Source organism: Neovison vison, chromosome 7 (genome assembly GCF_020171115.1).
Source record: "Neovison vison isolate M4711 chromosome 7, ASM_NN_V1, whole genome shotgun sequence".
NCBI lineage: Eukaryota > Metazoa > Chordata > Mammalia > Carnivora > Mustelidae > Neogale > Neogale vison.
Genome location: NC_058097.1, coordinates 131,529,177 through 131,550,991, shown reverse-complemented (window position 1 = coordinate 131,550,991; position 21,815 = coordinate 131,529,177). Strand labels below are relative to the sequence as shown.

Below are 21,815 nucleotides of genomic sequence, written 5' to 3'. Positions count from 1 at the left end.
GGGGTTTAATCCTGTCTTGTCCTCTGCTTCTTGGAGCACCCAGAATAACACAACAGTCGAAAGCAATGGGTTGTCCTTGGATTGGGTCCTGATCCAGAAAATGGATGTTAGTGGGATACTTGACAAAATTTGAATAAAGTCTGTAGATTAGTTAGAAGTATTGTGCTAGTGTCAATTTCTTGGTTTTGATCATTGTGCTGTGATTGATGTTTAGAGACGCTGGGGAAAGAGTAGATAGAAATTCTAAGTCTGAAATTATTTCCAAATAAGTTAAAAAAAATTAAGGAAGTTATATGCAAGAGAAAAATTATTCTGCCACATCTCAGGAGGTAAAAGTAACAAATCTATGTTTCCTTATAATCCCCAAGCAAATGAGATGATAGATACACACAACAATCTGAAAAGACAGGTTTTTCCCCCTTTCTTATTAAGGTATAAATTTAAAACACACAAATCTAAGTGTTATCATTTGAGGAATTTTTTTTTTAAAGATTTTATTTATTTATTGACAGAGAGAAATCACAAGTAGACGGAGAGGCAGGCAGAGAGAGAAGGAAGCAGGCTCCCTGCTGAGCAGAGAGCCCGATGCGGGACTCGATCCCAGGACCGTGAGATCATGACCTGAGCCGAAGGCAGCGGCTTAACCCACTGAGCCACCCAGGCCCCCCATTTGAGGAATTTTTACATAAGTATACAGCTGTGTAATCATAACAGAGCAAAATGCAGATCATCTCTAGCATCCCTGCAGGCTCATTTGTGCCCCCTTCTAGTCATTAACCTACAGAAAGGTAACCCATGTTTTAACCCTTGTATAACAAGACTAATCATAGATTAGTCTTGTGTGCTTGTTTTTGTACTTTGTGTAAATGGAATGTTACAGTATGTTCTCTGTTTTGTCCTTTTTTTCCCCATGATACTTTCTGTATGAGATTTAGCAGGAATTAGTTTTGATAGTTTCAATATGAATTCAGAGACCTTCAGAAAAATTATTAAGACTGAATTTAACCTTGGTCATTTTCTCTTCTTTGTTCTGTCTTTCCTTATTCGTCAATCCCCACTAGCAAAAGATACCATTTTAGGGACGCCTGGGTGGCGCAGTTGGTTGGACGACTGCCTTCGGCTCAGGGCGTGATCCTGGAGTCCCGGGATCGAGTCCCACATCAGGCTCCCAGCTCCATGGGGAGTCTGCTTCGCTCTCTGATCTTCTCCTCGCTCATGCTCTCTCTCACTGTCTCTCTCTCTCAAATAAATAAATAAAATCTTTAAAAAAAAAAAAGATACCATTTTAAGCAAAAATTTCCTCATTCCACATGCTTTAGCATATTAGAAAGTTAGGAGCCACATGGAATAAGGAAACCAGATTCTTCTTTTGGATCTGGCATTAGATCCTGTCACTTAGGTCAAGTCCTTTAGCACAAGAGGCCTTTGATTCTTCATTATAAAATGAGGAAGACAGCCAGCACTTTACCTACTGTTACTTATTGGAAAAGATTTTCAGATGAAAGCAATTATTTCTTTTGGGCAAAAGAGTCCAATTGTCCCTATTAGATAACTTTAAGTCCTTGTAACCCAAAACAGTATCTGTCCATAGTATGTGAAATACTGCCTGATAGTTGTTATTTGTTAAATTAACTTGAATATTAAAATAATACTATAACCTCTGTCCTTCAGTTCTTAGGAATCTAGCTGGAAAAGTCACAGTGTAATTGATGGAAAATTAGGGCAAAGTAATACCAAGACAGCATTAGATTGGTCCCCAAATTGAGTGTGAAGATAATGTGCATTCTGGGTGGGCAAGTCAGGAATGAGATGGTGGGTAGGTGAAGCAAAAATTACTAGAGGACAGTTTCATGAATGAGTGGAGCTTCAGCTAGCTTCAGAAAGATATAAGTATCCGTGTTGTAATCTAGAGAGGAGAGTGGCATTAATAGATCTGAGGACCTAACACCTGACTCATGTGAGCAACACAATCATTCTCAGAGAAATTTTTAAAGTGGTCATTGATCTGAAATAAGCACACCATTGTAATTATTAAAGAATTGTTGAGGGGTTGATGTGATTCCATATGATACAGTGACACTTGGTCATCAAGTTATGAACAATAGACTGGGAGTTGAAACTGGGGACTAGGAGCCCTTTGCAATTGCAACAGTCCTGTTGGTTTTGAACAAGTTCTCAAAGTTCTAAAGTGTAAAATCGTAATGCTGAAAACATTTATTCTTTGCTAAAACACTTTTTTAAGTTTTGTGCTTTTTTACATTTAATGTAGCTCTGGAAATCCCAGTAGGAAGTAAGTAAGGTCCCAGGTACTGTAGGTAAACAACACTCGGCTGTCAGGGGCAAAAACTTTTTCAAGTAATTCTGGTTCACCCTCCACTTGACCCCGTCTCCTAATTTGAGAATCATCGACTTAAGTGCTGAAGTTAATAACTGTAATTTGAAATATAAGTTGGCCTCAGTTTACCCAAATTATTTTGTGTATATATAGTCCTTTAAATGTCAAGTAGTAAATGTATTTTAAACGTTGTTCTGATCTTTGCTGCCCGGTTTAAATAGACTTTTTTTTTTTTTTAATTCAGAAACTTTAAAGTACCTGGAAATGAAAAGAAAGGTAGGGAATGCTGGCAAGCTGAGATTGAGTCCTAATGAGGAAGCTTACATTTTAAAGGAAGATTATGAAAGACGACGAAAACTAAGATTGCTGCAGGTAAGATTCATCTGGAACAAGATTTCTAATTCTTTGTCTTCCCCAAATTATTAGTGTTTTTATAACAGTAGAGAGTTCTGAACGTTGCACTTAAAACCCTTTTCTGGTTGTTTAAGAGCCCTGGTTCTTGTGTACTAACAAGTTTAGGAAAATTTGAAAAAATGGGCTGAAATGGTAAACAGATGAAGAGTTTGAAGATAGGGATTATTTGACTTGATAATTACTGGAAAATGGTTCTTTAAACATTTTCCAGACAGCATGTTACTGATGAAGGTTAGAGTAGGAAGATAAGAATGGCTTTGAGGAAGACTTGCTGGAAAGATTATTAGTTGCTGTAACATTTATTAAGAAGTTGTAGATTATTTTCTAGAAGTCTTTTCAGAGTAATATAGTTAAGCCCTTGTGAAGCATGTTTTAGGTGCCATTCTATCTAAAATTGGGGATGATATACCACAAATATGGACATCTCATCTGGCTCTATCTATACATATCTGGGCTAGACATTTTATTCTTTTTAAATTTTTTTTAAGACTTTGTTTATTTGAGAGAGAGTAAGTAAGGGAGAGAGAGAACATGAGTGGGAGGAGGGTCAGAAGGAGAGGGTGAAACAGACTCCCCACTGGGTGGGGGAGCCTGACGAGGGGCTTGATCTTGGGACTCCAGGGTCATGACCTGAGCTAAAGGCAGCTGCTTAACCCAACTGAGCTGCCCAGGCACCCCTGGGCTATAAATTTCATTGAACATCCTTAGCAATTTAAACTCTTAACAGTTATTACAATGATAATGGTGGTCCTGTTGGTGCTTGGGTTGAGGAGGAGAAGACAATAGCTAATAAGTTACAGAACTTTAGAAGTAGTCTTGAGATCTTAACTTTTTTTACATTGCTTGATTTTCCACATCACGTAGGCCTTATCTAATATGACTCTTCAGGAGAATTGATACACCTGAGGAGAATTCATTTAAGTTCCTATTTCCAAATAGCTTTCCAAAAAAACTTGAAGTAAGCCTCTTTTCATATAATCTGTTAAATATGCATTCTTTAGGTTCGAGAACAAGAAAGGGGTATCGCTTTACAGATAAGAGAAGACATAAAACAGAGGAGAAATCAGCAATTAACTCGTTTGGCAGAGGAACTAAGGACAGAATGGAAAGAATCACAAACTCAGAAAATAAAGAACTTGGAAAAGCTATATTTGGCAAGTTTAAGAAGTATGGGAGAGGGACACCAACATGCCAAAGAAAATGTGAGTGAGTGCTTATTTGACTACCTGTCTGGTAATGGGTATGAGTAAAAAGTAAGTTGTTTGTGGTATGCATGCATGTATAGGATTTGTTTTGGCCAGCCTGAACTTCTTTATGTTTTCTATGATTATTTTTTTAAATTACAGTTGACATTCAGTATTACACTAATTTCAGGTGCACAACATAGTGGTTCAGCAATTACATACATTATATAGTGCTCATCCTGATAAATGTCAACATGCAAAGTTATTACAATACTGTTTGTTTTGTTTTGTTTTGTTTATAATACTGTTGACCATATTCTCTATGCTGTGCTTTTCATTCCTGTGACTTATTTCAAAGCAAGAAGTTTGTACCTCTTAATCCCCTTCACCTATTTCACCCATCCTTTGCCTGCTCACCTTTGACAACCACCAGTTATTCTCTGTTAGTTGGTTTCTGGCTTTTTGTTTGTTCATTTGTTTTGTTTTTTACAAGTGAAGTCATAAGGTATTTGTCTTTCTCTGAATTATTTTACTGAGCACATTACCTATAAACTCCATCCATACTGTTGCAGGTGGCAAGATTTTTTTTTTTTTTTTTAATGACTGAGTGATACTCCATTGTATATATACACACCTTATCTTCTTTATTTGTGTATCTGTCGATGGACACTTGGGCTGCTTCCATAATTTGGCTATTATAAATAATGCTGCAACAAACATGGGGGTGCAGGGGTGCCTGTGTGGCTCAGTTGGTTAAGCATCTGTGTTTGGCTCATATCTTTGTTTGGCATATATCTTTTCAAATTAGTGTTTACATTTTTGGGGGGTGAATACCCAGTAGTAGAATTACTAGATCGTTTGGTATTTTTATTTTTAAATTTTTTGAAGAACGTCTGTACTGTTTTCCACAGTGGCTGCACCAATTTACATTTCTACCAATAGTGCAAAAGGATTCCCTTTTCTCAATATCCTCACAAGCACTTGTTATTTCTTTTCTTTTCTTTTTTATGTATTTGACAGAGAGAGATCACAAGTAGACAGAGAGGCAGGCAGGGGGGCGGCGGGGAGAGCAGGCTCCCTGTTGAGCAGAGAGCCTGATGCGGGACTTGATCCCAGGACCCTGAGATCATGACCTGAGCTGAAGGCAGAGGCTTAACCCACTGAGCCACCCAGGTGCCCCTGTTATTTCTTTTTGATACTAGCCATTCTGACTGGTATGAGGTGGTATCTCATTGTGGTTTTGATTTGCATTCCTTTAATTAGTGATGTTGAGCATTTTCATGTGTCTGTTAGCCAGCCATTTGTCTTTTTTGGAAAACTATTCTGATCCTCTGCTCATTTTGAAATTGGATTATTTGATCTTTGTTGTTTTGGGTTATATGAGTTATTTATGTATTTTGTATATTCATGCATTATCTGATATATCATTTGCAGGTACCTTCTCCCATTCAGTAAGTTGGGCTTTTTGTTTCTTTGTTTGTTTTGATGTTCTCCTTCACTGTGAAAAAGCTTTTTAGTTTGATGTTGTCCCAATTGTTTATTTTTGCTTTTGTTTCCCTTGCCTGAGGAGACAAGTCCAGAAAAATAATGCTGACTGATTCTAAGAAACTGCTACTTATGTTTTCTTTTCATAATTTAATGGTTTCAAGCCTTCTGCTTAGGTCTTTAATTCATTTTGGGTTAATTTTTGTGTACGTTTTGAGAAAGTAGTCCAGTTTTATTCTTTTGCTTGCAGCTGTCCAGTTTTTCCAGCACTATTTATTGAAGAGGCTGTCTCTTCTTCATTGTATATTCTTGACTCTCGTTGCTGATTAATTGACCATGTAAACATGGATTTTTATCTGGGCTCTCTGTTGTTGACATAGAGACATGGATCTCTATGTCTGTTTTTGTGCTAGTGCCATACTGTTTTGATTACTATAGCTTTGTAATACAGTTTGAAATCAGCAAGTGTGATGCCTCCAGGTTTGTTCTTCTTTCTTAAGATTGCTTTGGCTATTTGGGGTCTTTGTGGTTCCATGTAGATTTTAGGATTATTTGTTCTAGTTTGGTGGAATATACTACTGATATTTTGTTAGGGATTGCATTGACTCCATAGATTGCTTTGGATTGTATGGACATTTTAACAAATGAGTTCTTCTAGTCTGTGAACATTGAATATCTTTCCATTTATTCATATCATCTTCAATTTCTTTCACCAGTGTTTTTTAATTTTCAGAGTACAGGTCTTTTCACCTCAATTAAATTTATTCCTAGGTATTTTATTCTTAGTGATGTAATTGCAAATGGGATTATTTTCTTAATTTCTTTTTCTGCTACTTTGTTATTAATGTATAGAAATGCAACAAATTTCTGTATATTAATTTTGTGTCCTGCATCTTTACTGAGTTCATTTATTATAACAGCTTTTTGGAGGAGTCTTAAGGGTTTTCTATCTGTAAAACCATGCCATCTGCAAATAGTGACAGTTTTATCTCTTCCTTTCCAGTTTGGATGCCTTTATTACTTGTGTGATTTCTGTGGCTAGGAATTTCAGTACTATGTTCAATAATAGAGTAGACATCCTTGTTTTGTTTATGATCTTAGAGGAAGAGCTTTCAACTTCTCACAGTTGAGTATGATGTTAGCTGTAGGTTTCTCATAAATGGCCTTAATTATGTTGAGATATGTTCCCTCTGAGCCTATTTTGTTGAGAGTTTTTATCATGAATGGATGTTGATTTTTGTCAAATGCTTTACCTGCTTCTAATGAAATTGATCTTATGGTTTTTGCCCTTTGTTTTGTTAATGTGAGTTGTGGTTCTTGAACCATCCTTGCATTCCTGGAATAAATCCATGATTGTGGTGAATGATCCGTTTAATGTATTGTTGAATTCAGTTTGCTGATATTTTGTTAATTTTCACATCTATGTTCATCAGGTATAGATGGATCTGATTTTCTTTTTCTGCAATTTTTGTCTGGTTGTGGTATCAGGATTATGCTGGCCTTGTAGAATGAATTTGGAAGCATTCCTCTCTCTTCTTTTTAATGGAATAGTTTGAGAAGGAGTCAGTATTAACTTTTTAAAATGTTTGACAGAATTCACTGGAAGTCATCTCGTCCTTGACTTTTATTTATTGGGAGTTTTTTATTATTGAGTCAGTTTTATTGCTAGTCATCAGTCTGTTCATATTTTCTATTTCTTCCTAATTCAATCTTGGAAAGTTGTTTCTGGGAATTTATCCATTTTTTTCTAGGTTGTCCAATTTGTTGGTGTATCATTTTTCATAGCAGTCTCTTCTAATCCTTTGTTTTTCTGTGGCATAACTTCTCTTTCAAATTTTATTTTTATTTATTTTATTTTATTTTTTAAAGATTTTATTTTTTTATTTGACAGAGAGAGACATAGCGAAAGAGGGAACACAAGCAGGGGGAGTGGGAGAAGGAGACCAGGCTTCCTGCTGAGCAGGGAGCCTGATGCAGATTGATCCGAGGACCCTAGGATCATGTCCTGAGCCATATGCAGACACTTACCAACTGAGCCACAAGCCTATCAAATTTTATTTGAATGAACTTTTTTCTTGATGAGTCTGGCAAAATGGTTCTCAATTATGTCTCTCTTTTCAAAAAACAAGCTTAGTTTCATTGATCTTGTTTATTGTTTTTTTTTCCCCTTTAATCTCTGTTTGATTTATTTCCATCCTTATCTTTATTTCCTTCCCTTGACTAACTTTGGGCTTTGCTGCTTGTTTTTAGTTCCTTTAGATATAAGTTTGGTTACTTATTTGAGATTTTTTTTGTTTCTTGAGAGAGGCCCATAAAAAAAAAAAAAAACAAAAAAAAAACAACTTCCCTCTTAGAACTGGTTTTTCCACATCCCAAAGAATTTGGACCATTGTGTTTCCATTTTCATTTGTTTCTATGTTTTGTTTTGTTTTTTATTTCTTTGATTTCTTTGTTACCCTTTGTTGTTTAATAGCATGTTATTTTCCATTTGTTTGGTGGGGTTTTTTTTCTTCAGTTTATTTCTTAAAGATTTTGTTATTATTATTTATTTATTTACTTATTTTATTTATTTGACAGAGAGAGAGGGAACACAAGCAGAGGGAGTGGGAGAGTGAGAAGCAGGCTTCCTGCTGAGCAGGGAGCCTGATGTGAGGCTGGATCCCAACACCCTGGGATCATGACCTGAGCCAAAGGCTGACTGAGACACCCAGGTGCCCCTCAATTGTTTTCTTGTAATTGATTTCTAGTTCCATACTGTTGTGGTTGGAAAAGCTCCTATTATGATTTAACTTCTTAAATTTATTGAGACTGTTTTGTGCTCCAGCGTGTGTTCTCTTTTTTTTTTTTTTTTAAGATTTTATTTATTTATTTGACAGAGAGAGATCACAAGTAGGCAGAGAGGCAGGCAGAGAGAGAGAGGAGGAAGCAGGCTCCCCGCTGAGCAGAGAGCCCCATGTGGGACTCGATCCCAGGACCCTGAGATCATGACCCGAGCCGAAGGCAGTGGCTTAACCCACTGAGCCACCCAGGCGCCCTCCAGCGTGTGTTCTATCCTGGGGGATGTTCCATGTGCACTCAAAAAGAATGTGTATTCTACCGTTTTTCTTGGGGGGGGTGTGTGGGAGTGGGGTGGAGTGTAATCTCTGTATATTTTAAGTCCATCTATCTGGATGATCTGTGAATGTAAGTGGCTTTTAAGTCTCCTACTATTGTATTACTGTCACTTTCTCCCTTTTATGTCTGTTAATAGTTGCTTTATGTATTTAAGTGTTCCTCTGTTAAGTGCCTAGATATTTACAGTTGTTACAGCCTCTTGTTGGGTTAATCACTTTTTACTATGTTGTGTCTTTCTTTGTCTCTTGGTATAGTCTGTTTTAAAGTCTATTTTGGCCTGATATAGGTATTGTTGCCCTGGCTTGCTTTATTTATTTATTTATTTTAATTTCCATTTGTATAGAATATCTTTGTCCAGCCCTTGACTTTCAGTCTGTATGTCTTTAGGTCCAAAGTTGGTCTCTTATAGGCAGCATGTAGATGGGTCATAGTTTCTATCCATTTTTCATCCTGTCTTTTTTATTAGAACATTTACTTCATTTACATTTAAAGAAATGATATTGATAGGGACATACTTACTGCCATTTTGTTGTTTTCTGATTGTTTTTGTAGTTCTGTGTTCCTTTCCTTTTCTCTTGCTCTCTTCTTTCTCTTGTTCTCTTGCTCTCTCGTGTTTTGATGACTTTCTTTAGTGTTAATGCTTGGATTTCTTTCTCTGTGTGTCTGTTGTAGGTTCTTCATTTGTGGTTATCAGGTTCGTACATGGTGTTCTATGTATATAACAATCTATATTAAGTTGATGGTTGCTTAAGTTTCGTTGTAAAAGCACTACATTTTTACTGCCCGTTTCATATTTTCTGTATGTGAGGTAGTGTTTTACATCTTTTTATTTTGTGTGTCCCCTAAGTATTGTAGATACAATTGATGCTTCTACTTTTATCCTTTAATCTTCATACTAGCTTTATAAATGATTGCTCTACTACCTTTACAATATACTTGCTTTTACATTGGAATCTTTTCCTTTTATAGTTTTCTCACTTCTAATTATGGCCTTTTCTTTTTCACTTAAGTCCTTTTAACATTACTTGTAAGGCTGGTTTCATGATGATGATTTAATTGTTGACATTTTAATTACGTGTCTTGGTGTGTGACTCCTTGGTTTAATGTTATTAGATGCTCTCTTGTGCTTCCTGGACCTAGAAGTCTGTTTACTTCCCTAGGTTAGGAAAGTTTTCAGCCACTGTTTCTTCAAATATGTTTTCTGCCCCTTTATTCTCCTCTGGGATCCCTATAATATGAATGCTATTACACTTGCTAGTGTTTCAGGTCCCTTAACTTACTCTCATTTTCTAATTTATTATTTTTTAAATTTTTGCTGTTTAGCTTGGGTGCTTCCCATTACCCTGTTTTGCAGCTTACTGATTGATTCTTCTGCATCCTTTAACTTACTGTTGATTCCCTCTAGTGTATTTTCCATTTCAGTTACTGTATTTTTCAGCTCTGATTTTTTTTTTTTTTTAATTTTTCTCTCTCTGTTTTAAGTTCTCATTGAATTCATCCAGTCTTAAATCTGGGGAGCATCTTTCTCACCATTACTTTTAACTCTTTACCAGGTATATTGCCTGTCTCCATTTTGTTTAGTTCTTTTTCTGCGGTTTTGCTTTGTTCTCTCATTTGGAACATATTCCTCTATCTCCTCACTTTGTCTGACTTTCTTTGTTTGTTTTTGGGAATTAAGTGGAACAGCTCCTTCTTCTGGTCTTGAGGGACTGGTCTTAGGTAGGAATGTCCCCAGTGCAGACTGAGTGTGACTGGTAGCTTTGGCTAGCAAGTGGAGCTCCTACAGTCACGGGACAGGGCCATGTGTGCTACGCTGTGGGACTACCCTGATGGAACAATTAGAGTGGGCTTGGGATGGACCAGGGATCTCATGTGCTCTCAGCTAGGACCGTACTAGCAAGATGACTAAACTGGAGCAGTCTGGGTTTCCTGGGGTGCTCCATGTTGGGGCTGCCCTGGCAGACCTGCCTCAACTTTTTGGTGTATTCATGTATTACAGTAATACTGCTGGGTGCATTTCTGAGTAAGAGTCACTGTCTTCATGTGGTGTTTAAAGTGGAACTATTCTCTTCCAGTCCTTAACTATCTGGGTAAATAAAACAACCTTCTGAGCCAAAAATTGATTGTTTTAAGCATTTTGGACAGATTCATTGGGGTGAATTCAGATTTCCCATTTTATTATGATTCTTCATACCTCTAAGACATGTGTAGTTGAATGTTTTGTAATCACTTGTATTTCATGCACAAATAGTAAAAATTCTTTAATGACTTTCAGAAAGACGAAGTAGAACTTTAACACTGTTCCCTGACCATGTTTTGTTTATTGTGAGTCATGGTTGGAAAAGACTAGATTGTGGTCCCAGAGATGGTTGCACAAAATAAGCAACCTAGTTCCAAAGAAGGCAGGTCTTTGATATCAAACAATTAGTGAGGAAAATAAGTATCTTTAAGAAATATGTTCTTGCTCCTCGGGTTTACTCTGTGTTTTTAGTAATAGCCTTAGATTGTGACATCTGGTTTTTATAGTGTTACTTATGCCACCATTAACTTTGTGCTTCAGTGAGTGGAGGGGGTATTGAGTACCTATCAATATAATTTCTTTAAATATAAGTGAACTAAATGTTCCAATCAAAAAGACAGGGTGAAAAAATGGATAGAAACTATGACCCATCTACACAGTTCAGTGAAGAAATTGCTTCAGTGCAGTTTCTCAAACTTCAGTTACTTGAATACCTTCGTGATTTTGCCCTGACTAGAGAACCACTGATACTACTTTTATGTTTGGCATTTTAATCTTGTTTAACATGACATTTTAAGTAATATATATTTTTAGGAACCTGATTTGAATGCTCTGGCACGGCGGGCAGCAGAAAGAAGAAGGAAAGCAGAAATGAGGCATAAAGAAGCTCTGAAATTACAAAAGAGTAAAAAAGAAGAACTAGCGAAACAAAAAACCTGGTAAAGTAATAATGAAATTCATCCCATTTTCCACTGAAACATGCATGATATGACTAGAAGTAGAGAGCATACCAGGTACTATTAAACATAATTATTAAATACAAGTCATATGGTATATCCATTGGTTTGTTAAACTTGGTTTAAAAAATAACAGTGGAGGGCGCCTGGGTGGCTCAATGGGTTAAGCCACTGCCTTCGGCTCAGGTCATGATCTCAGGGTCCTGGGATCGAGTCCCGCATGGGGCTCTCTGCTCAGCAGGGAGCCTGCTTCCTCCTCTCTCTCTCTGCCTACTTGTGATCTCTCTTGCTGTCAAATAAATAAATAAAATCTTTAAAAAAAAAAAACAGTGGAGGTATGGTTTACCTCGGTGCACAAAGTAACACGGGAGCTTTCTCTTCTCCAGTGTCTTTAGCAATTACTTAGTTTCTGGAGAAATATATAGCTAGCTCAAAATGCATGTTCCCCAACTGTCTGCCTCTGATGTAAAAGAAAGAAAGAAACAAAGATCAGTGCAATTAAGAACATGAAAAGAGGTCTAGACTCTTGGCAAATCATTTTTGCACGTTGTAAAGTTGGTGGAGCCTGTTACCAGTCCATGATGCTCATTTTGTACGGTGTCCCATCTTTATCAACATTTCTCATTATTATACTGCACTATTTTAAATGAAGAAACATTAGATGTTTATTGGGTCAGTTTCACCGAAGGTCTTTATGTCTTTAAAGATACACCTCTTTTACTTGGTACACATTTTCTTACATGACCAGTGTGTATAGATTGTTTGTTTGTTTGTTTGTTTGTTTTTAAATATTTTATTTATTTATTTGACAGAGATTACAAGTAGGCAGAGAGGCAGGCAGAAAGAGAGAGGAGGAAGCAGGCTCCCTGCTGAGCAGAGAGCCCCATGCAGGACTCGATCCCAGGATCCTGAGATCATGACCCGAGCCGAAGGCAGCGGCTTAACCCACTGAGCCACCCAGGCGCCCTGTTTGTTTGTTTTTAAGATTTTATTTATTTATTTGACAGACAGAAATCACAAGGAGGCAGAGAGACAGGCAGAGAGAAAGGAGGGGAGCAGCCCCCCCGCTGAGCAGAGAGCCCGATGTGGGACTTGATCCCGGGACCCTAGGATCATGACCTGAGCTGAAGGCAGAGGCTTAACCCACTGAACCACCCAGGCACCCCTAGATTGTTTATTAAAGAGCATATTGAGCCTATGGGATCAGGCTGGAAGATTTCTTGATATCCTGTGGCATTTATATTTTATCCCTGAGAGTTGTGATCTAATATTACCTGAGACATTAATTTAGGGCATCTCTTGTCTTTCAAGGCATATAACAGCTCGAAAGGAAGCACTGCTTGTGGAAAAAGAGAGATCGGCCAAAATTACAAGTCTGCCACCACCACCCCCAGCTCTTTTTGAGGTGAATTATTTTGAATGTTGAGAAGAACTAGGTTGTAATACTTCTTCTTTACTGTTAGAATTCAGTGCAGCTCAAAATTTCATTTGTTTAAACTTAATTTTTAAGCTTACAGGTAACACATGAATATGTCTGGAGTATTTAAAAATATTCCTAGATATCATTTTGCTGTTTCTTTAGTGTATATCTCTGATGTGTAAGTACTTTTTATAAAAGCACAGTACTGATATTCCTGATACCTAATATTCAGTCTTTATTTAGTTTTCACCAATTGTCTTAATTTATTTTAGTTGTTTTAAAAACTATGTTTGACTTTTTAAAAACTATAACTGGTTTGGTCTTCCTTTTTAATTCCCTTTTTATCTACAGAGGAAAAAACTAGATTATTTGCACTATCGACTTTTTCACATTCAAGACTTGGGTTTTGTAAATAGTCATTACTTCACAGGTAAAGAAGTTAGGGTCAGATAAATTTACACAAGATTACATAAAGTGGATGAGAGAAGTCTGTTTCTCTGTGGGAGTAATATGTGTGCTTTTGTGATTTTGAGCATATTTTTAAAAAGACATTTATTGAGTAAAGTGGAAATTAATTTTAAAATGTATTGGTTCTTTTGTTTTATAATAGCTTATTGTAGTTACTGAAATGGCTATCTGGATGAGTCTTACAATTACATAGTTATTTTTATCTAAAAAGTAGAAGTAAAAAAACCCTATAAATATAGGGATATCTGATTTCACTGTATATACAAGTATATTTTCTGTAGGTAAGATCAGCATAACTACCAGATATTGCCTTAAGCCTTTCATTTTGTCAGCCTTCCCACTTTTATGTGGAGCCATCTGCCATGCTGACATCTGATGCAAGATTCAAATGAGAGTCAGATTTCAGTCACTCCCTCAGTATGGTGTTAAAAGGCAAGCAGTACTTTATCCATGATGCCTTTTGATTTCCTTTGCTGTGATTCCTAATATGCCTATCAAGCCAGGGTCACATTTTTACATAAAGCAAATAAGACATCTGCATAAGTGCAAGTATGAATTATGTGCAAATGTGTAGTTGTGCTTTTTACCCCAACTTTTTATTATGAAAATTTTCAATATATAGAGAAATATACAGAGAAATTAAAAGGAAAACACAGTGAATAGTTGTTTACATCTATACATGTGTATAGATTTCAAATAGTATAAACATATACATTTGAATGTAAATTGTAGAGATGACATTTCACCCTGAATACTTCATTATACTCCTTATTATAAGAATAAGGACATTCTCTTATGCAACCAGAGTATTACACTAAGGAAATTAACATTGATTTTTTTTTTTAGATTATTTATTTATTTATTTGACAGAGAGAGAGAGAACAAGTAGATAGGCAGGCAGAGAGAGAGAGAGAGGGAAGCAGGCTCCCTGCTGAGCAGAGAGCCTGATGTGGGACTCGATCCCAGGACCCCGAGATCATGACCTGAGCCGAAGGCAGCGGCTTAACCCACTGAGCCACCCAGGCACCCTAACATTGATTTCTTTTTTTTTTTTTTTTTTAAATAAAGATTATTTATTTATTTATTTGACAGACAGAGATCACAAGTAGGCAGAGAGGCAGGCAGAGAGAGAGGGAGGAAGCAGGCTCCCTGCTGAGCAGAGAGCCCGATGTGGGGCTCGATCCCAGGACCCTGAGATCATGACCTGAGCCGAAGGCAGAGGCTTTAACCCACTGAGCCACCCAGGCGCCCCCTAACATTGATTTCTTAATACCACTTAATATGCAGTCCATAATCAAGATCTCCAGTTGTCCCTAAGTTGTTTTACTTTACAACTTCTTTCTTTTTTAAACCAGAATCCAGCTGGGCTTCACCCATTGCTTTTGCTTGTCTTGTCTTACTCTCTCTCAGTATAGAACATTATCTCGTGCAACCATAGTGAGCTTTTTTTTATTTCAGACTCTTTGAAGAGACTAGTCTCTCATATTCTGTTTTTTCTCATTTGGCTATGGTGGTGACTACAAGAGATCTCTATCATAAAGGTATATTTTTCTCTTTTCAATGACCGATTAATCTGGGAGTTGATACTTAGGCACCAGGCAGGAATCTACCATTCTTCTACATTTATCCATTGTCCTACTTCTGTTTGGGAAAAGAAAAGACAACTTTCACATCACTGGGCATGCAGCACCATAACCAAGTAATCAAACTTAGAATCTGTAATAGGGGAGCAATTTGCCGCTGTGCCTCCTGCTGTGGTGCGGTGTACAGCATCCCTGAGTTCCTGGTCTTGCCTTAATATGATCTAGCTTTTTTTTTTTTTTTTTTTTTAAAGATTTTATTTGTTTATTTGACAGACAGAGATCACAAGTAGACAGAGAGGCAGGCAGAGAGAGAGAGAGAGAGAGGGAAACAGGCTCCCTGCTGAGCAGAGAGCCCGATGCGGGACTCGATCCCAGGACCCTGAGATCATGACCTGAGCCGAAGGCAGCGGCTTAACCCACTGAGCCACCCAGGCGCCCTATGATCTAGCTTTTAAACCTAGATTCCAGGTAATGAAAAGAGAGCCCATGTAGAGAAAAATGAATAAGGATAGCTGATTAAATACAAAATTATTTTTATTGGGTCCAGCTTTAATTGAAAATACTGTTAACCTAATAATCCATTGTCTGTGGTCCTTTTTCAGAACATTGAGCTAAAGAGAACTTCTAATGTGAAAACTGGTAGATCCACCTATCATCATCTTTGCACTTTTGTGAGCAGAGAGACGGACACAGAGCAGGTGATTGACTTATAGTTGTTTACAATCCTCACTTTGTTTCTCTGTTCATTGAAGTGAGTTATATCTATACATGTTCTCTGTGAAAAATTTGGAACTATACATATAAGCATAAACCATAGGAAAAACGACTACAGTTCCATAACCTAAAAGTAATTTGATTAATACATTAATGAATTTATTATGGCCTTTATGTATAAACACACTTTTCAAAACATAATTTTTGTAGGCACTTAATATCTCATGATAGATTTAACCATTGTTCTTTTGTTCATTTCTTTTTTTTTTTTAATTTTAATTTTTATTTTTATTTATTTATTTATTTTTATTTATTTGAGAGAGAGAGACAGTGAGAGAGAGAATGAGCGAGGAGAAGGTCAGAGAGTGAAGCAGACTCCCCATGGAGCTGGGAGCCTGATGTGGGACTCGATCCCGGGACTCCAGGATCACGCCCTGAGCGTCCAACCAACTGCGCCACCCAGGCGTCCCTTTTTGTTCATTTCTTTTTGTTTCTGTAAATAATGCAAACATAATCTTGTACATTTTTGTATACAGCTCTGAGGTATGTTTAGAGTAGACTCCTAAAAGAGAAATTACTGGTTTCAAACTATATAACGTTTGATACAGATACTTGATATGGATCATTAAATTGCCTTCTAAAAAGTATTGGCAGCTTAGGGGACTAGTCATCATACTCTTCTCCATTTCCTTGTATGGGTGATTATGGTTCAGAAAGTGTTGCCAGTCTTGCGAGTGAGAAATAATAATCATTGTTATTGAAATTGCTATTTCTTTGTAACTGGATTTTAATTTCTTTTCATATTGGATATATTTGGCTCCTGGGAAAACAGACTTTCTCAGTAGAGCTGTCCTGTGGAGTTTAGATTGCAGCAGATGCACATTTTGGTTAACTGCTTAATAGCAGTTGTTAAAATCACTATTAATTAAGACCTAAGATGAGTATTCTCATTGTAGAATTAACTTCTAAGAAATAAGAATAAATCTTGATTTGTTTAAAATCGTAAATTATTATTACAACCTCAGTCTGACTATCACATAGAAATAATAACTTCAGTCTATGGCTAACTTGCTTTTGTGGTTACTACCCTACATTTTACAGTTCTCTCAAGTAATGCTTCTTGGGAGCACTTCCGGGGTCACTAGTGGTAGTTTGTAAAGTTCCATGATGTTATTCGAAGTTGATGGTATTGCAGGCATACAAACACCATGGAAAGTACACAGGAACCACGAGACATCACTTTTTACCACCATATGCAATTTATTGGAAAGGTGAATTGCTCATGCAGAAATGATTAGTGTCACACAGTGTTTTAGTGCTCACTGCCATAGCAACAGGATGTGGTCTAAAATTAACTGTAATGCATTCTGTTAGGACTTAAATACTGAATCGTTATGTTTGTTTTACATTTCTCCCGACTGAATGTTTTCCACGTTTGGTGTAGAAGTGCTTGTGTGTGTAAGTTTTGATAAATTTTTAACTTTTTATAAGAGATTTTTATGTATTTATGGCAATAAATGATAAACTAGACTAGTACCTTACCTATATTTTATGCATTCATGACATACCTAACTTTTCTTAATTTTTCAGTATTTCTAGACTCCATGATTCAACTGCAAGTTTTTTCAGATTCTTGAAAATCTCCAAAATATTTTCCCATATATTTATTGGAAAAAACCCTTGTATAAGTGGGCTTGCACAGTTTAAACTCATGTTAAGGGTCAACTATGATAGCCTTCATAATCATCATCATTTCACCTAAGAATTTTGACATGTAAAATAACATAAGAAGATGTTTACTTAAGTTACATTTGGAATGCTTACCTGTATTTGAAAGTGAACATTCACGGAATAATAGTTAATCCAGGTTATGTGCCCTTGCCCCGCTGACTTGCTCTTGTTAGCTTGGTGAGATGATAGCTGACTGTACAATCATGTAATCATTGATGATGCACAAGTTTTGGGAAGTTAGAAATTATATTCAAGTAGTTGTTTGGTGATTTGGGCTTCCTGAGATTGAAATCAAGCAGCAGATGTTGAATGGAAGGCAAAGACCAATCCCAGTGCTTCCCTCAAAGACCTTTGCTGTCTATGGCTTCTTAATTGCTGGCTTTGTGAGTGCTTACAGCACTGTTGTTTTACTGGAATCTCTTAACAAAACAGCGATGGAGAAATGTGTGGATGAAAATAGTGTGATCTGGCTTAAAATGAACCAACTTGCCAAACTTTCACTGACAATTTGATATTTTTCATATATATATGTGCTTGGTAATTGTGGGCCTTTAAAAATGCAATAAGTAGGAAAGCATGACTTTAAGGTCATGTTTTAGTTATCACCTTATTTCACAATTTTTAAAATTGTCTAAAATGTTATTAATTGACTGCTAGCCAGATCCTCATTTGGCTGCTGAAGAAGAAGCTAAAAGATTGGAAGAACGACAAAAACAGGCAGCACAGGAGAGAATGGAACAGTATCAAAAGGCTCATGCGCGGGGATTCCAAGCAATGAAAAAGATCCATTTGGCTCAAGTAAGAATTCTGGCTGGGACCACTGCTGGTAGACAGACGGCCTGATAGTCTATATAGCACTAATTGATTAGTGTAAATGGTTTCATAGTACAGAGGTATGAAGGATGTGAAAGTAACAGTCTTTGACTCCCAACTTTTACCTCCTGTTTCAAATTCAGGTTGGTTGAAGCAATTGTCATAGTATATTGCTGTTCTAAAAGTTTTTGTCATGATGAATTTATTAAAAGTTTAATATTTTCATCAGACAGAAATGGCCTGAAAAGAAATTAATTGCTTTTCCCATTTAATGAGTTGCCTTTGTGCTCTGCAAATTTTAGGATTCTGTTTATTAACTCTTTACTGCGCAGAGCACTTGTTGGCTTTGCAGAGTATTGATTCAAAGGTAGAGTCGATCCTGGCTTTCCGGGAGCCTTGAGAAATGTCATAGAGCCATACAATATGTATAATGAAGACTGGCTTATAATTTTAGCTTCACTTCTCTCCTGCTTATTCAATTCAGTGAGTGTGTATCCTGAAACAAAGCATAAAAATGATTCATTTTCAAAGTCAGACCATTTCTTCTGTATTTGATTAATGCATTTGGATGTTTCAAACACTTGTAAAGAGTGAGTTTTTAAGTATTTCTGTGGGAATTACAGGCCTTAAAGTTCATTGGTGTAATTTTAACTGATTTATACATGACCTCCCTTAAATTTTTTAGATTTTATAAACTGGGAGTAAATTATGACTAAAATAACTGAATTATTAGCAGTAATTCTCATCTAAGATTTAAACCAATAGGAAAGTGTGAAAAGCAATCATAAACTGAACGCATTCTTCCATAAATCAGACTGTTTAGTGGTTAAGAAGGTAGACTTCACAGTCTGCCTGGCATTTTCTCCCTTCTTCCCTGCTTAGCTGGTAGCTAGTAGCTGGTAGTTAGTTAGCTGGTAGCTAGTTAGTAGCTAGCTAGACCTCAGGCAAGTTACCTAACATCTCTGAATTCTGTTTTCTTGTCTGTTTTGTGAGGATTAAATGAGTTTAGTAAAGCCCTTCAAATTGTGCCTGGAATTTTGTAGGCTCACAGCAAATGTATTGGTGGTAGTTTTTATAAAATAATTCAAATAGAATAATATGCCATACTTTCAATGACCCAGAAATAGTGTATTTCTTCAGATAACTTAGACGTTAATTTACTGAAATCATTTGAATCTCAATATAAAAGAAATGAATTTGTAAAACTTTATGTAAGAATAAGTAGTGTTTATATTATCCCTTGGCAAACACTATTACGTAGGCTCTCTGGCTTTTGACTTTCTGTCTCTTACATGAGAACGGTCATCAAAACCTGCAATCTCACCATTGGTAGAGGATTTCCTTTTCTCTGGGGGAGCCTTTTTGAGCCTTTTTGCTGTAGACCCCTTTCTGCAATGAGATCTTGTTTCCTGCTAGTGTCTGTTGTAACTAGTATTTGGCCTCTGCCTGCTTCTCCAATGCGGTCTTTTCCCCTTGACCATACACTTCCTATGCACGCCTGGAGCAGTGTATTCTCCCTGAATGCCCCATGCCTTTGTCTCCATACCTTTGTGCTCCAGTTATTATTTCTTATTTGTACTCCTCCTTCACCCACTTCTATCTGATATGTCCCCCAATAATGTGTCCGTGATTAAAGGAGCAAGACTGATACGAAGCAAAAGTCAAGCAAAGATTTATTTCGCTCCAAGCATCAAGAATCAAACCGAATGTTCGGGGCTGCACCTCTTACAGAGAGGGCTACCTTTCTCTGTGTCACAGACTAGCTTTTAAGGGCAAAGGCCATGTGTTTGGGCCTGGCCATGCACAGGTGGCCAGTGAAATTGTAACACACAGAAAAAGCTGCACAATCATGTTAGGTCACACATAAGTGACCAATTGAATTACAATTTACCCTATAGTAGACATTTGAACCAGCCTATCATCTTGGTCAGAATTGGTGCCCAAAAGGTGCCCAAGGGGCAGGGCCCATACCTTTTCGTAACTAGGGAGACAGTATGCATCCCCCCACTGATCTGGCCTCCACCTGGCCTGACCCACCCTTGTATTTTGGCTTTGTTACCTGGGGCTGGTTTCCCTGACTTATTTTTGAGTAAGTCCCTTGGGGACGGGGTTGGGGGGCGGGTGTATGTGGCAGGGATAGTTTAAGGGTTAAACAACAAGGGTATTGTTTAACCTGGATGGAAGCCTCTGGCTAAATAGGTCCTTAGTATCTGGCTAAATCCTCAAGTCAGGGGTGAGAGGTCTTCCCTTATCCTTCCTCACTTGTCCTTCACCACCAAAATATAGTTCAATAACCTCACTAAAACACTATTTATTTATTTATTTATTCATTCATTCATTTATTTATTTTTAAAGATTTTATTTATTTATTTGACAGAGAGAAATCACAAGTAGATGGAGAGGCAGGCAGAGAGAGAGAGAGAGGGAAGCAGGCTCCCTGCTGAGCAGAGAGCCCCATGCGGGACTCGATCCCAGGACCCTGAGATCATGACCTGAGCCGAAGGCAGTGGCTTAACCCACTGAGCCACCCAGGCGCCCCACTAAAGCACTGTATTTAAACTTTCATATTAGCCAGCTCTTTTGAGGTTAAAGATATCCCTTTCATCATGGGGATTTGTAAAAGTGTGAAGTGAAAAATACTTGGTAGGCCAGCTGCTGTGGATCTTGGTGCTTGCCTGGGCCTGTTACATACATGCTGCTGGCTGCAGGGAGAACTGGAACAAAGTGCATTGCAGGAGCCATGGCAACTCATAGAGACTGTCCCTTCCCAGCCATCCTGAGAAAGGAGACCTGTACGCAGCAGACAATTTGGAAGATTTGTGGCCTAACTGATACTATCCTTCCATAATACTAACACTACTAATTACCTGTGTCTTGATCTCTAGGCTAAGAGTAAGATTATGTTTCTAGCATCTCACATGGTATCTGGGTTTCAGTATGAAACATTCAGACATGAATTATTCAGAATGAATAGTTAATGTCTTTTTGTGGCAGAACACAGGAGGGACAGGGAGAGAAGTCCAGTCCCTGTTAGTCACGATTTCTCCACTTTTCCCTTCCCGTTAATGTTATTGACTAAAGTCTGTGACCGAACTGTTGTTGATTAAGTCCCTCTGTTCTTGAAGACTCAGGAGAAACTAATGAAAGAACTCAAACAACTCCAACAAGAGGACCTGGCACGTAGGAGACAGACTGTGGCACAGATGCCACCACAACTCATTGAGCTTCCATACAAACGCAGTGAAATGAAAGAAGACTGGCAGAGAGAGCTGGAATTTGCCTTTGAAGACATGTACAACGCAGACAGGAGTAAGACTCTTCCACATTCCATACGGTTTCAGCAGTGCTTCTAAGTATTTTGGGGGGGGGATACATTTGTATTTGAACAAAGCAGTTTTTATTTTGGGATAAGTTCTCAGTTTGAAAGACAGCCTCATATTTTAAACTTAGAGTGATAATGGCCTTTAATGGGACAACTGGGTGGCTCATTTGGTTAAGCATCTGCCTTTGGCTCAGGTCCTAAGCCCAGGGTCCTGGGATCGAGTTCCCACATTGGGTTCCCTGATCAGCAGGGAGCC

At 37.5% G+C, this 21,815-nt stretch overlaps 1 protein-coding gene across 3 annotated transcripts in view; it reads left to right on the top strand.

Moving 5' to 3' along the window:
* Nucleotides 1-21,815, top strand: part of CEP295 (centrosomal protein 295) — a 55,523-nt gene that overhangs the window by 1,683 nt on the left and 32,025 nt on the right. For all 3 annotated transcript variants that reach the window (XM_044258309.1, XM_044258307.1, XM_044258308.1), the window contains exons 2-8: nt 2,580-2,707; nt 3,751-3,951; nt 11,366-11,490; nt 12,820-12,913; nt 15,582-15,677; nt 18,082-18,222; nt 21,363-21,546. In XM_044258309.1, coding sequence (XP_044114244.1) covers nt 2,600-2,707; nt 3,751-3,951; nt 11,366-11,490; nt 12,820-12,913; nt 15,582-15,677; nt 18,082-18,222; nt 21,363-21,546 — 949 coding nt within the window. In that variant the 5' untranslated portion in view covers nt 2,580-2,599. The remainder of the gene's footprint in view (nt 1-2,579; nt 2,708-3,750; nt 3,952-11,365; nt 11,491-12,819; nt 12,914-15,581; nt 15,678-18,081; nt 18,223-21,362; nt 21,547-21,815) is intronic.